Below are 16,881 nucleotides of genomic sequence, written 5' to 3'. Positions count from 1 at the left end.
AGGGGTGTCTCAAATTTTTTGACGTTACTTGTACCAAGTCGATGGTGCTTCAAGTGCCGTCAAAGAGGGGCTACTGTAGACACCCCAATCTGGGCTTCCAGATTAGTTTACTTACGGTTTTTGATTCCCCGATGATGAAATGGATCAAGAACACCCTGGGAATGATAGCGTGTTTGAGTTTTGAGTGTTTGCAAAACCCTTGAACCTAACCTAGCCTAAGCCACTTCAAAAAACCAAAAACTCTACTGATGCGCACCAGGGCGCAACCATCTCGTGCCGGGGCGCACCATCGCGCGCCCGACTCACTCCATCGCGCGACAGAGCGTCAGGGCGGACCATTGCGCGACAGACTGACTCCGTCGCGCGACGGTCCAACCTACCACCAATCTTTCTGAAGGATGACAGTTGGCTACTAATGCAACTTCAACCAACCTTGTGGACTGGCTGAACTCCTCTCCTGGCACCAACCAGATTCACCATTCCTCCCTATAAATACCCCCTTTGTTCATCCATTTAAAGGGTTCAAAAAATTTGAAGAAGGGTTACACACATTCAGGTGCCCGAATCAATTTACGTGCACCAGACTAAACTTGCGGGACGAGCCCCACCCTCCATTTGCAAATATTTCAACTGAGGTCGGAGCAAAACTCCATAAGAATTGGCCCCTAAAAAGATGTTTCCAATTAAGTAAGATGTTCGAAACCAGAAAACTTAGAGGAAGGCAAACTCATACCCCCAAGACTTGATCACTAAGCCGACCTATTGGGATTTCAATGACTACGACATTAGTCTTATATTATCTTTATTATAAAAATTTCCCAATAGTTCAAGTGGCTAACAAAATACAAAAACAACAGTCATAAGAAATCCATACCCATATATACCATTACAAAATTCGATCGTAACAGTACTATTTGAATCAAATTGATTAATTAAAGTAAAAAAGACGTACTCAATTTTCATGGCATCACTCGGTCAGGTCAGTCAGTCTCTTCTATACATCTATGAGACCATACGCGTCTGCAAAGTCAAAGTCATCCACTCCTTCCCCCTTCCACACCCTCTTTCCTTCATACTGTATAACATTCTATATATATACCACTCCACACCTTATAACCCCCTTAATTTCTCTCTCTCTCTCTCTCTCTCTGGGGTACATATATATTTCGTAATCATATAGAGGTATCCATTGGACTGATAACTACATGTTTTGGGTTTTCAGTGAAAACTGGTGAGCCTCGTTTTTTTTTTTCAACTCTAGGGGCTTTCTGAAACTGAGAGAGAGGAGTTTCCGGCGAGTTTTTTCGGAGGTTTTGTGGCGGAGTAGAGGCGGGGAATATGGCGGGGGGTAGCGGAGGGAGGTCGTTGGAGCAGACCCCAACGTGGGCTGTTGCCGTGGTTTGCTTTGCTTTGGTTGCCGTTTCCATCGTCATTGAATATATAATCCATCTCATCGGCAAGGTATGCATACACTCATATGTCTATATATCTATGGAGTTTCAGAATATACTTGATCTGGATTGAATTAATTCTCGCACCATTTTTTGCAGTGGTTAAGGAGGAAACACAAGAGAGCCCTATATGAAGCACTTGAGAAGGTCAAATCAGGTACACCAAGTTGCTAAATTATCATCTCTATCTATTTTGATTATGGTACACCTATAGAAACAAAACCTAACTTTACACATAATCCTGATTTGCTCTCCCCTCGATATACCCGTTCGAGTTTTTATAAAAAGTTTTGTTTGTCGAGAAAAAAAAAAAAGAAGCTTTATACAGAATGATGTGTTCTGCATATATTTCCTTCATTTCAAACTCAAACACTCACCATGTAAAAAGGTAAAAAACTTATAATTTAATTCCAAACTTAAATACCATCTCTATCAATTTTTATTATTTTTTCGGTAATTATCAACTTTCATCATGATACGAACAAACAATACATAAAATTACAAGAAAATTGACGTATGTTCTACATTATTATTTTTTTCATTTCAATTTAAACACTTTTGATTACGATTAATTATTTAAAACAAAAATAGCACTACCACATCATTCTTTTCGGATTAGCTCTCCCTTATGCTTATATTATGTTTTATTTTCAAATTTTTGCTGATATTTATTTTCTTCCCTTTTTTTTGGTGGGGCGAAGAATTGATGTTGCTGGGGTTCATATCCTTGCTCCTAACAGTAGGACAAGGTCCAATTTCAACCATATGCATATCCAAGAGCGTGGGGTCCACGTGGCATCCTTGCAGTAAGGAACACGAGGCGAAGCTAACAAAAACATATACGGAAACCGATGACAAAGAAGGGGAAGGTCGCCGAAAGCTTCTGTCTGCCGCAGTGGAGGGAAGCTTCCGCCGCGTCCTGGCGGCGGGTTCGACCGACAAGTGCGCGGAAAGGGTATGCATGACTACTACTCGTCTTTCGTTTTTGTAGACTTTTACTTCTTTTGAATGTTTGTTTGGAATTTTTCATCAGAGATGCTACATGTACGTAGCAACACAGGCCTCGATCGCATGCAGATGTTTCGGGAGATCCGTTTTCGATCTTAAAAAAATGATCGGAGCTGCTCATTTTTCTTGCAATACTTTGTTTAGAGTACCTGCAAGAGATAAATTCAATAGGATATCGATAAGACCGTTTATGATACATCTAACTTCGTCGCAGAATTTAGACTTGAATTCTTTAGCAGAGGTTGGACATATCGTAAACCCTCTCACAGATATTCAATTGAACCTATTTTTTAAAAGAACTCCAATAAAATATTTTAAACAAGATGAACGGCTCCGATCATTTTTTTTTTTTTACCCGAGTCAAAATAGATCGGTACCCAGACTTCAAATCTGTGTCGATATCCTTTCAGATTTTTTTACCATCCAACGTTTGCAACCCAAGAAAAAAGGAATGTGTGGTATGAAGGGAATCTGGAAGGAGACAAGTCCTTATCTAGGACCCACATGCATTTCCAACTTTTCTATTCCCACTACGAACTCAATCATGCAATGCGTTTTTTTTTTAATCGAATCTTTGAACCAGCTTACCTCCGCCTCAAAACTTGATCACCATGGCCTCAGAGAGTTTTGTTTCTTGCTGACGACTGAACTCGAAACTGCGAACTTTCGCCTATTATCATGCTCTCATTTTGATAAAATTTATCCTCATACATTAATATCAGGATGAACCCAAAATAATTAGTGACAATCTTAATGCACATTTCATGTTTTATCAGAGAGTTATTTATTATTATTATTTTTGCATCTTTACCAGTTTAATTTTTATTCAGTTTTTAAAACATATGTACATCAAGATTAGGGGTGTCAAATGGACGGGTTTGGGTCAAAATGAGTAAGTTGCAAGTAGGTTGGGTCTTTAATGGGTCATTGACCCATTTAGATCCATTAATTATGAGTCTAATTATCTATACCCAACCCAACCCATTTATTTAAAAACAAATCCGATCCACCCATTAGCCCAATTACATAGCATATACTAAAATGTCTAAAATACATATGTACGCTAAAATGACCATATTACCCCTGTAAATTTAAAGGAGTAAAATACTATGTACACTATAATTACCATACTATCCCTCCGCTACAAAAATGACCAGATTACCCCTGTACACTTAATTACCATATTGGTCGCTCTTAATTACCGAATCACACCGGATCCCAGTGGCTTATTTTTGTCTTTATTCAAATATTTTTCGCATTTGCTAGTTTTTTGTCAAAGTTTTGAGGATTATTGCTTTGTCATGATGAGAAGAATCTAAAAAGTAAAAAAAAACGATCGAAATTCATTTTTTTAATAAAGATGAAAAAATTGGCTTATTTTTGTCGTCATTCAAAAAATAAAAAATTATTATCGAAACTCATAATTTTTTTCAAAAAGACGAATAAGTAAATTTTTTTGTCTTATTGACTTATTTTTGTCTTTATTCAAAAAATTATAAGTTTCGAACAAACTTTTTTACTTTTCCGATTCCTCTCGTCGAAACGAATCAATAAATAAAAAAAGTTTGACCCAAACAAAAAAAAATGCAAAAAAAAATTGAATAACAGCAAAAAACCAAGTCACTTAATTTTTTAACCTAAACCCTGTACAGGACTACTATGAGAGAAACTTATTCACGGCGGAGTGCAATTTCACCAGTCCATTCGCGCAATCGATGGATGAGATGTGTTTTCAATTTTGACTGTTCAAAATAATTATTACCAATCACAATTGGTTTTTAATCCGGACCGTTTAAAATATTTTTGGACACGTGTAATCTGATAAAGAAACGGGAAAGAGAGAAATTTGGTCACAATTGTAAAAGACTTTCTTCCTCCGTACGTAAGAACAGGGGGAATATAGTAGTGCCTTTCTTTCCAAACGGGAAATTTGGTTACAATTGGTGGGTTACTTTCATGACCCATTGGGTTATCTAAGTTGATCCAATTGATGTCCAATTAAGACCCAATTAATAATGGGTTAGTTGGGTTTGGACCCATTCTTATCCAACTAATAAATGGGTTGGTTTGGGTCTATTTTTTAGTTGATGTGTCTGGATTTGTTAATGAGTCTGGGTTCAATTTGCCACCCCATTCAAGATTAACCAAGGCCCTACCATTATTCTCAGGTGATGTTTTTCTTTTTCTTTTTCTTTTTCTGTTTCTTTTTTTTCAGGGTAAAGTGCCATTCGTTTCTTCTGACGGCATTCATCAACTTCACATCTTCATTTTTGTGTTGGCTGTCTTTCACGTCCTTTACTGTATTCTCACCATGGCTTTGGGCCGATTGAAGGTACGTAGGTGCATGTATACATAGATCTCTCTCTCTCTGGTACAAATATATTGACTGGGTTGGTGGTTTGTAGATGAGAAGTTGGAAGGCATGGGAAAGGGAAACGAGAACAGCCGAGTACCAGTTCTCACACGGTAATTACCTATTCCATGTATTTTTATACGTTAATATTTTCAGGTTACATAGGCATGAAACCAACATGCATGTGAACCAATATTCCTATACTCCTTCTGTTCTATAATTTTCCCATATTACCAAAAAAAAAAATTGGCGTTTTTCGGATCAAAGCTTACAATGTTTTCGTGCATAATTTCAAAAAATTGTCCAAAACACAAAATAAAACCATGCCCGAAACAATTTTATTTGGTGATCCAAAAAAAGCACTATATACAGCTTTCCAAAATAGAGAAATAAAATTATGAAAAGGAGGAAGTAACTCCGCTCCCCTCTCTTGTACTGTTCTTTTGTTTGTTAATAAAATCTTACATTATGAGTAAGTTGAAACTGCGCAATACAAAATTGTCTACAAATTCTGCACGTGTATGATGCAGATCCAGAGAGGTTTAGATTTGCAAGAGAGACTTCATTTGGGAGAAGGCACTTGAGCTTCTGGACTAAGACTCCCGGCCTCATTTGGTTTGTAAGTAGACAACCTCTTAATTTCCTTGTTTAGCAACTTTTCTGTCTGCAATTCTATATTTTACATACAAATGTAGATGTGACTTTTATATACACTTGGTTGTGCTGCCACTTATCTCTACATTGGTACACATATATTATTTCATTTGAAAGTTTCCAACTCACCTATCTATAACTATAAGTACCTCCAAACTCCAACGTGTTAGCCAAGTGGACTCTCTAGTAGTAGAAATAATGTAGCAAATGAAAGGAAGCTAAATGGAGCCAACACCTAAGTGGCTAAGTCCCATGCCAAATGGTTTTGCTGGGGCTTATGTATTGGCTCCATTCTAAGGTCATCTCAGGTTCGATTTGATCTCCTTATTAACAACTCTTGGGGTCACTTCACCTCATACGCAAACGTGTGAAACGATTGTGGGAGGGCATCTAGGAATTAGTCTGAGGTGCGCGCAAACTGACTGGAGACACCCTACATTCAAACTGACTGGAGACACCCTACATTAAAAAAAGGAAGAAAAGAAAAGGAAGCTGAAGAGAAAGAAAGATGATGAGACGGAGAAAATGACAAAGGAAAAAAAAAAACACAAGAGTCATAGGAAGAAATAACGCGGCAACGTTATGTAACGAACAAAGAAGCTTACTAAATTGGAAATGACGGTCGTACGATGGCAACTAGGCTTAGTTATTAGATAACGACCGTTAACGACTTTCGTATTTGGTTTGACTTTTCCTCACTTTGACATCTTAATTTCACATCCACGACTTTAATTTCGTTCGAATATCTCGATAATGAGTTTTTTTTTATTTTTGGGCTTATGAATTCAACTTATTATATTTTTGAAAGATAAAAAAAAAAAAAATTCAAAATGTTCAAAATATGAAAAGGTCTAAAAGGAGAAATTTTTCAATGTCAGGTGGATACAACGTGGTGTCCGCTCGGCACATTTGAGTCATCCGATGAGATTTTGGACGGCTTAGATTTGTAGAGAGAAAAGGGAGAGAGAAAGAGGAGGGGTGAGAAGAGAGAGAATATTTTAATCTGAGCCGTTCAAAAATGTATCGGACGGCTTGAGAATGCTGAGCGAGCATCATGTGGGATATTGCTCGGCACTGAAAAATTTCTCGTAAAAAAGACATGGCGAATAATCTCAACTTTCTTGTAAAAAGTCCAAAAACTTAAAAACAGCCGTTCTTTCACGTGTCGTATACGTGGTTCATGAACTAGTAGAAATTGGCTTCCTATTCCCTCTCTAATAATTGACGTGGGCTGAATCCGACCCATTTTGTCCACACTTTTGAAACATGTTTTTTTTTCAGTCCTGCTACGAGCAGGGACAATCCGCAAGGTCACGTTTGACCCCATTTGGATCTAGAAAAAATTTAAAAAAATATCTATAAATTTTTGAATATTATTTTATGGGATCCTGTAAAAAATTAGCTCCAGTAGATATCGGTAAGTATTACTTTTGGATAAGTAGGGGCGAAACTGTCAATTCGCCCCTACTTATCCAAAAGTAATACTTACCGATATCCACTGGAGCTGATTTTTTACAGGGCCCCATAAAATAATATTCAAAAATTTATGAATATTTTTTTAGATTTTTTCGGGATCCAAATGGGGCCAAACGCGTTTGTCCCTGCGAATTGTCCCTGCTCTTAGTTTTTTTGTTTTTTTTTTTATCAGACTTTTGAAACATGTTTGTTATTCCATTTCAGATTTGCTTCTTCAGGCAATTCGTAAGATCGGTTCCAAAAGTTGATTACTTGACCTTGAGGCATGGATTTATCACTGTAATTGAATTCCTCTCTATAACTTTATGTTTCCCCACTTTTCAATATAAAAGCATGAATACTATTCTTAAATGTTTTATACTCGTATTACCTCCGTGTCCCAAATTGTTGCGTCTGTTTTCTTTTCAAGACCTCACAAAAAATTATCTATATCTCACAATCTATAATATTTTTTATGAGATCTAACTGTTCTTTTAATGCCTTCAGAAATAGGATTGACCAAAAATTGTTATTCCTTTTTAACTATTTTCTTCATTCGATTCCTTTATATTTTTCCTACTCTTTATCTGCAAAAAAAATTTCCACAAATTCAAAGTCCAAGCACAAGAATGTGTGATTATTTCATAATATAGATAGCATCCTATTAACCGCCGCATACGACACATTTTGTATTGCAGAATTCTATTCTTTCTTTTTTTTATCGGCGGCAAATATTTTAATTTATTAGAACTCGATGAAGGGAGCAGAATTCCATTCTTATATACCAATAGGACAAAACTGAATGGCCAATCATGTTTTTTTTTTAAATTTAAAAGTGTGAAATTAGGCTTATGAAGTTCTGGTCTAATAATTCAGGCACATTTGGCACCTCAAAGCCATACAAGGTTTGATTTCCAGAAATATATCAATAGATCACTTGAAGAGGATTTCAAGGTGGTCGTCGGTATCAGGTAAATGCTTAATTAATTTTTTTTAACTAATTGATTACTTATTTAACATCTCAATTTTTGTTATACGTACCCTCGTAATTTGTTGCACTGACAGCTTCTTTTTCAAACTAATTTTCACAGTCCCCCAATTTGGCTATTTGCTGTGATATTCCTACTGTTCAATACACATGGTGAGTACAAAGAATATACTGCTACGTAGATCAATTATGTAACTTTAATACTATATATTAAAGGAAATCAAGTAGATGAAAAGAAAAAAAAAAAAGCAATGGCAATTCTAGTGAAAATATTTTGAAAAATCTAGACCTGGCTGGAAAATAAAAATATTTATGATTATAACTTAGAAAATAAAATTGAATATAGATACGGTCTTTATAAAATGTAGCGCACACATACATCCGGATTCTGGCCACATACAGCCTCCGATGCACGTAGGTATCGCGAATATAGTGTGGAATCCACGAGCATCAGAATGGCTCCGAAAACATGTGTGTATGGATTTGCATACGGATTTCAAAGTCAATAGTATTATTGTTTCTACCGTAAATGTATGTTTTCCATCATGTCATTCTCGGTCAATAGCTATTTCAGTACTCTATTTTTGGCTTTTGGGTAATTTGTTTGACTAAGGTTTTTCTTTCTTATCTGCTTTTGTTTGGACAGGATGGTATTCCTATTATTGGCTACCATTTATCCCCTTAATTGTAAGCAAACACTCCATCCCACATGTTTTTCGTTCTTGATTGCCCAAAAGTCGAATCTAACGGCTCACGGTGAATGCACGTGCAGATCATCCTATTGGTGGGGACCAAGCTACAGGTGATCATATCCAAGATGGCCATAAGGATTCAACAGAAAGGTGAGGTTGTGAAAGGAGTTCCCGTCGTTCAGCCGGGGGATGACCTATTCTGGTTCAATCGTCCCCGCCTCATTCTCTACCTCATCAATTTTGTACTCTTTCAGGTACTTTTTCCAAATTCCTTATGTAAGTATGTGCATCTCTAAATATGTAGATATGCCTTAGGAAAATGATTTTAGGTTTTGTTATTTGAATTCTGTAAGCATTAAATATGGCACGATACGAAACGAGCACAGTTTTAGCACGGCACGTTTGAAAAACATAATTATTTTACACTTTTTGTGTTGATCAAAATTTTACACTTTTCGGAATTTGAACAAGCACGGTTTTAGCACGGAACGAGCACGATTTTAGATGTGTGCGTATATGTGTGTGTCTTTATGTATCCTGATGCAGTTTTCATTAAGATTCAACTATGTGTTGTTGTACTTACATTCACTTGTCAATCTATATATATATATATATGCAGAATGCCTTCCAGCTTGCTTTCTTTGCGTGGACTTGGGTAAGCCACCCCAACTCTTATGTCACGTTCACATTATAACCCTGCCACAATTAGTTAATTTCACTCATGACTAGAGATTATTCTTACGTATCTATTTATATATCTATCGTCTTGATCATTTGTATTTTCAGTTTGAATTTGGATTGACGTCTTGTTTCCACGAGCGTTTGGAAGACATAATCATCAGAGTTTCCATGGGGTGAGTCTCATTAATTCCATTAATCGATTTCCCTGCCATATATAGTAGATTCAAATTAATTACTAATTATACAGGTCAAGTTGCTTAAATTTTTCTAGCAAATGTCAATTATGGCGATTTTTTTTTATCAGGATCATCATCCAGATTCTCTGCAGCTATGTCACTCTCCCTCTTTATGCCCTCGTGACACAGGTAATTTACCATACAACTCATGGGCCTGCAAACGAGCCGAGCTTTATAGTGCCCGAACTAGGCTTATTTACTAAATGAGCCTAAGAGTACTTGAGCTCGAGCTCGACTCCTTTTTAAACAAGCCGAACTCTTGACGAGCGAAGCCTATCGAATTTAATTATGAGACTCTTTAAAACGATCAACCGAGCTTTCGAGTGTTATGAGCCTAAACTCAACTTGAGCTCGACTCGATTAATTACTGAACAAGTCGAGCCGAGCCACGAGTAGCTTGGTTTGCAGCCCTAGGTATAAGAAGTTCAAAAATAAGACGTCCTATTTCCTCTCAATAAAAATAGGATTCTTTTATTTAATTTTGCTTTCTCATTTTCAACAGATGGGTTCAACAATGAAGCCAACCATATTCAATGAAAGAGTAGCCATGGCACTCCAGAACTGGCACCACACGGCCAAGAAACACATCAAGCAAAACCGCCAGTCCGGCTTCACAACCACACCCATGTCCAGCCGGCCCGCCACCCCTTCCCACCACCTCTCCCCCGTCCACCTCCTTCGCCACTATAGGAGCGAGATCGACAACAGCGTCCAAAACACCCCCCGCCATTCCAACTTTGACGTCGACCACTGGGGGGCCGACACCGACGGCTCCCCGCCCCCATCCCACCGCCACCACCACTATGGCGGCAGCAGAGGACACGGAGACGAATCTTCGTCCCACCGCCACCAGCAGGTCGAGATGGGGCGTATGGAAGACATCAAGAGCAAAGAGGTGCCACAGCTCGAGCCGAGCTCGACCCGGGTTGCGCCGCTGCTGCAACACGAGATTGATATAGGAGTGCCGAAGGATTTCTCGTTTGATAAGAGAACGAGTACATGAATATGGGTATATGAGGAGTTTGGATTACTTTGGATGGTGGGGGCCATTATTGGGATGAGGTGAGACTAAGAAAAATGTTACCGACACAGATGGATGCGCACAGATTTGAATATAGATGTGTTTGAAACCATCGAATGTACGTAGGGTCTATGAGACTCGGGTGCATGCGTTGGATGATTCTAAACACATTTGTATTTGTATCTATGCATATTTATCTGTGTCCATAGCATTACTCGAAAAATAATTGTGGAGATAGTGGCACGGGGATTGTGGGAAATTGAGGCCTTCGATTTGGTTGAACTTTGTAAAGAACACAATTGTTCCTTACTACTATTTTTTTCCTTTCTTTTCGATAAGTTAGATGCCAAAATTGAGAATATAGAGACGGGACAGGGACTTCCAAATGGGTATATGTTGAGCATCTATTGTTATTGTAGTCCAAATTGTTACAGAAATGGTCATCATTATGAATATTACCAAATTTTGAATTCAAAGCAACAATTCTGTCCCTTTGCATATTATTATTATTATTTTCAAAATGGTAATAGTATCATTGATAGAAAACATAGATACATAAGATAATCATCGAAATGTAGCATTCATCTTTAATCAAAGTACTAAAAAGCTACTACAAAGCAGGGTAGCCTTCCTGTACAAATACTCAAACCACTGCTACCTCTCAAATCCAAACAATGGATTACCCCAACTGCAGTTTATGCACAATAGAAGACTCACAGTATTGATAAAAAATATATATAACACCTGAAGCATAGTAATAGTATCATTGATAGAAAACATAGATACATAAGATAATCATCGAAATGTAGCATTCATCTTTAATCAAAGTACTAAAAAGCTACTACAAAGCAGGGTAGCCTTCCTGTACAAATACTCAGACCACTACTACCTCTCAAATCCAAACAATGGATTACCCCAACCGTTGTTTATGCACAATAGAAGACTCACAGTATTGATAAAAAATATATATAACACCTGAAGCAGCGAGGCCACCAAGCTAATTAAATCTGATTCATTATTTGGTCCGCTGTGGGCAGCATGCCCTTGGAATTTTCGGATTCCAAATACAAGGGCCCGGAATCGAGGGAGTGCAAGCTCGTGGCAAGCGCTCAAAAATACAAAGTCGCCACTCAGGTTTTGAAGGTCCGACACCTAAGGAACCGTATTTTGAAGCACTTGCCGTGCTTTGTGATTTGAAAAAGTGAAGGAACCAGTCCGTCATAACCATATCTGGGTTCGGGAGCCAGGTTACGAGAGGGGAGGGGTTTTAAGGCACCCCTTTCGTCCAATCCGGAGATCGGTCTCTACTTAGGCATTTTGTGAAAATATTTGCGATTCTTCTTTTATTTAACCAATTTTTAGCCAATTAGGGTGGAGAAACAGTTAATCGGGGATTAAAACTATAACAATTTTCAAGGTGAGATTAAAATAGCATGGATGAAAGATGTACTAGAAAGTAAATGAGATAAACCTAACACTGTGACTGGATATCAAAACAGTGCGTTGGATATGAATTTGACATAAACAGTGGCCAACTTGCATGCATGGATCTGCCAGCATGCAAGTCCACCATCGCGCATCAGACCCATTCCATCGCGCGAGAGTCAATATCCTCCCAGCAGGTAAAGTTTTGCCTCCCTCTGGGCTCTGGAAGGATCAATGCACACCCAGGAACAAACCAACCAGTTTGTATGTACTGAAAGTAAATAATAATTACAAACAGAATAAATGGAATTGAGATACAACTCCTAAACAGTGGGGGTATTAAAACAAGGGCCAAAGGCCCAAACTGCCCATGCAAGGGCGACCCCTGGAAATAAGCCGACCATCACGCGATGGAGTCAGATCGTCATGCGCGGGTCATGACTGCCCATGCAAGGAATTGCTTTGCATGCATGGGCTCTAAGACATATTCAGAAGCAACCCAGGGGCATTCCAAAGTAACTTAAAGGCAGCTTAAAGCAAGCTATGGATTTTCAACGTGCAAAACAGTAAATTAATTTTAATCATGCTTCACAGTGATTTATAATGCTACAGAAAACAGAAAATAACTAGCATCTTATCCCCACGAGGACCGTCGCGTGCGTGACTAGTTCCATCGCCCGTAAGAGTGCTAGTGCACGGTTTCTTGTAACCCTGCTGACTTTAGAGCCAGGACTGGTAATTACCAGTCTTGGCCCTGCCAGCCCCCCTCAGGGATCAAAACAGTAAACAATAAAGGAATTATACATTTGCTTAATTGTTTGAAAACAGATTGAATAAGGTGGTAGAGCTTGTGAAATGAGAGTATGAAAGTGGTTTTAGTAATGAGATTGCAAGAGTTATGAGGATTGTATAGCCTTTTTTACTTGATTTCTTGTAACCCTAGTCTTGGAAGACTAATGGGGTATATATAGGAGGAGGGAGAATGCTAGGTGGGTGGAGAACTTGGCCTAGCAACCAGCCAACAAGGCTGGCCAGCCTTCCTTGGTGGAGAAATAGGCCAACAAGGTGATGGGAGTGGTTGTGAGAGTGGTGCAACCCATGCACTTGCAAAACGCTGTTCAGTCGACGAAATCGGGGTTCCACAGGTCAGTAGCCCCATGATCATCACAAAATCCAACTGGAAAAAGGTGAAAGTGATATGTGTTGACCATCGCGCGACATAGTGGCTTCATCACGCGACAATTAAACTAACCCTCGCGATGGTCAACAGTCAAGGCTTTTACTTTGACCAACACCTGGCAGATGGATCATCGCGCGTGAGATACACTTCAACGCGCGATGGTCAAACCTGAGGTCAGGGCTTTGACTTAGGGTTTTTGGGATTTAGGATAGGTTCCACACATTCCAAGCTCAAACCATTTAATTCTCAAGACTATTTTTGATCTGATTCGTCATCGAGGAAACAAGAAACCGAAAAACAAAGTAAATCAATTAGGTGATCAAGATCGGGGTGTCTACATCCGCCACTACCGTTGATTTCCTTCGTCATAGAACCATAAACTCCACCACCATCGGAATCTGAATCGGCGCCTCAATGATGATGGGGAAGCCGAGATAAAGGAAAAGAAAAAATCACGAAGAAACTCTCAAATTTGACATCGAGAGAGAAAATCCTCATTGAAAAGAAGGAGATATTGTATTTAAAGCAATAGAAAACTGAGGAGGAAGAAAAACACCCATCAAGAGAAAAGCCCTCCCCTCCCGCGCTGCATAAGGGTGATGAAAACCCTAGGTGAAAGAAGGAGAACGAAAAGAGGCGGCTAGATTTTTTTTAGCGAGATGCTTTGGGTTAAAGAGAGAGAGAGAGAATTAAACCCTTTGCACATATATATCACTAAGGACCAATTTTTCTCAATCATCTCAGCCTGTTCCACTAACAACTTTTTTTCACTTTTTTGGTTTTGTCCTTATTTGAATTTTTTTCGCGTTTGTTCATTTTGCGCCAAATTTTTTTGACTTTTTGATTCATCTCAACGAGACGAATTGGAAAAGTAATTTTTTTTTTTACTTTTACCCAAATATTTTGAATAATGATCACTTTTAAGTAAAAAAAAAAAGTCAAAAGTGGTCATTGTTCAAAATATTTGGGTAAAAATAAATTTTTTTTTTTACTTCTCCGAGAGACGAATCAAAAAGTCAAAAAATTGACACAAAACGAGCAAATGTGAAAAAAAATTCAAATAATGACGAAACTGCACTTTTTTCTAAAAGTGTTAGTGGAACACCAGAATACGTTTTGCGTTTTTTTCACGAATGTTGAACGATGGTTTATACTTTATACTTAACTTTGAAAGTCAAACCGTCTCCCAACCTACTATGCGCGTCGACAATGCCCTGCAGTTACGTCTGAAATCTGAATTACACAGTCGTAAACACGTACAGAATTTGTGCTTAATTTTCATTGAATTTTTAAGTAAGGAGTGGGGTACTTCTAGCAAGCTCGTATTTCATTTGAATGAGACCACGGCATAGCAAGGACAACAATAACTCAACGGGTTTGGTCAAATAGGCATGAAAGAACAAATATAATTCATCATCCTTCGTCTGGTCGTACGTTCTAATCACACGGAGGCTGAATATTCCTAATTTTTGGGTCACTAGAACATTTATTCGCTCGTTAATTTTAGCCTTCAAGACTCTCAAATTAATTCGAGGTGTGCACAAACTATAGCTAACTCAGATATTATGTTATAAAGAAAAATAATGAAGACAACGATAGAGTTGTACGTACTATTACTAGGCAACTTGGCCAATATTGTAGAGATATCCTTTGAGGTTGGGGGCAAGTTTTTCTACAATATTGGACTTGGAAATTGATGGTGGATTTTGATGTTTGACTTGGGTTTATTAAGCGATATAGATGAAGTCTTTTATTACTCCACTATGGAAAGAAAATCGAAGACACCAGACCCGTTCATTTAAGGATTTAGGATTCTAATTATTATCCTATTTATCTTCAATCATTACTCTCATTTTTTCTCGATAATCATTGTCCATATTTTCAAATATTACTCTATTTCTCTTTACACTAATTACCTATAAGTCCAAATCGATTCGGGATGCAAAGGAGATCGACTCATCATACAGGTGTTGCACGCAGAGGATGGCTATAGCTTTTGAATTTGAGGCCATGAGCTAGTGATCAATTTCTTCTGAGAAGAGAATTCGTATGCCAAATTTGTTTCTAGATTTTTGTGTGGATTAGCCAGCCAATCTTGATCGTACTTCCGACAATATAGAAATTTTCCTTTTTGAATTGGAATGCGCTGCGATTTATAAACTTTCATTAATTGTTAGAGAATTGATTTCTATACTTCATTTTTTTTAAACCACACTCATTTTTTTGAATTTTAGTATTGAAAGTGTAAGTATTTTTTTTGCTAAAAGACAAAAAGGGAGTGTGGATATTAAAAAGGAAATTGATTTTAGCACTCCAGTTTTAACTACTAATACTCCACTTTGTGTATTAATCATGTGAGATTACAAAATAAAAAGTGGAGTGCCATTGGCTAAAACTGAAGTACCAAAATCACCGTCCTATTAAAAAATGGAGTGTAGAAATCAAATCCCTAATTATTATTCTTCCTGTGTTAAAAGGAAAAACGTTCATGTATGTTGACATGTAGAATAACACAAGCAATTGGCGTCGTGGCCCAGTGATAGACACAATGCATTCTCATGCATTTGACAAGTATTAAAACCCTAACTAACTAGTAGTATAACAAACAATACAGATTTTCGCCGAGAAAAAGAGACTAGAATAACGCAAAAGAACTATAAATCTTCTTTCGATTAATTGTGATACATTAGAGGTAACACTTTTGAGTTGTATACTACTTTATGAATTATTCATTTTGAATGATATAAAATGTATTAATAAAGAATTGATGGTCTAACTAATACTATCAAAGGTATACAACGAGTGGTTTAAAGAGTGAATTAATTTTTATATATGACTAAATTTAATCATTTTAGCTATACACAAATATTGCAAAAGTATACGGAGCATCTTATTTGGAGACACCAAATGGGTCTTATTAGGAACTTTCTGGCCGGTCCTGTCTGGGTGAAGAATAGCCCACTAGGTCCTGTCTAAAGAGCTCATAGCCCAATAGGTCCTCTTCATTATTTTGTTGACAAAATACCCCTCGCAAAAAAAAAAAAGGCGATTGGGGAGAGACAAAAATATCACCACCACCACCACCACGACGTCGCCGCCGCCGCCACTCCACCATCACCAACACCATCGCCACCACAACGCCGCCACTGCCATCACAATGATGTCATGACCCAAATCCGATGGGTAGAAATTCGTGACATGGCCAGTGATTTAGAAATCACCACAGGCCTGGATATCACAGTACAAAAATATTAACACTATTTTTTTTTTATTCAAAACTCTCAAGGCCGTAAATTAAAAATGAAATATTATATTCAGAGCTGTCTAGCGTTCTCACCGATTACAACTTTAAAATTACATAATTGTGGCTCGCACACACAAACGCCACTCATTAACACATTATTTCCTTATTTAGCCATGACAATTGATATCTTTCCCACGCAACAAATAAGCCTTTTTTAACCCTGATTTCCTGAAAATGTTTTATGAAATACAAAACCAATTCAATAAGTTACAATATAGTGATATACTAAGGCGACATAATAAACATGGGATTAAGTAGGATAAAAATATAGCATAATAATCCATTAGCTTGCAAAATCGTAAGAGAGAACAATCATATTCGAGTTGCAATCACCACAAGTGAGACAAAGAGATATATATCAATCATCATATTATCATCTTGACCATCATCTTGGGCGGTAATCCGGTAGCCTGGGGAGCAACCCCAGCAAAAC

The 16,881-nt window shown here is 37.8% G+C and overlaps 1 protein-coding gene across 2 annotated transcripts; it reads left to right on the top strand.

Moving 5' to 3' along the window:
* The first annotated feature begins 1,087 nt into the window (after window positions 1–1,087).
* Window positions 1,088–11,019, top strand: LOC131329858 (MLO-like protein 6). Of its 2 annotated transcripts, none has more exons than XM_058363259.1 (15): window positions 1,088–1,461; window positions 1,551–1,608; window positions 2,153–2,403; window positions 4,672–4,791; window positions 4,865–4,925; window positions 5,343–5,431; window positions 7,147–7,221; window positions 7,798–7,892; window positions 8,013–8,062; window positions 8,556–8,596; window positions 8,682–8,855; window positions 9,221–9,256; window positions 9,388–9,455; window positions 9,587–9,647; window positions 10,021–11,019. In XM_058363259.1, exons 1-15 carry the CDS (start codon window positions 1,339–1,341, stop codon window positions 10,519–10,521), a joined length of 1,803 nt encoding a protein of 600 aa, XP_058219242.1. In that variant the 5' UTR covers window positions 1,088–1,338; the 3' UTR covers window positions 10,522–11,019. The 2 variants fall into 2 exon arrangements, with proteins under 2 accessions (XP_058219242.1, XP_058219241.1); XM_058363258.1 differs by having other exon boundaries at window positions 2,153–2,406; window positions 4,675–4,791.
* The last annotated feature ends 5,862 nt before the right edge of the window (window positions 11,020–16,881 follow it).

Source organism: Rhododendron vialii, chromosome 6a (assembly GCF_030253575.1).
Source record: "Rhododendron vialii isolate Sample 1 chromosome 6a, ASM3025357v1".
NCBI classification, from domain to species: Eukaryota; Viridiplantae; Streptophyta; class Magnoliopsida; order Ericales; family Ericaceae; genus Rhododendron; species Rhododendron vialii.
The sequence above is the reverse complement of the archived record's forward strand: the minus strand, read 5'-3'. Positions and strand labels throughout refer to the sequence as shown.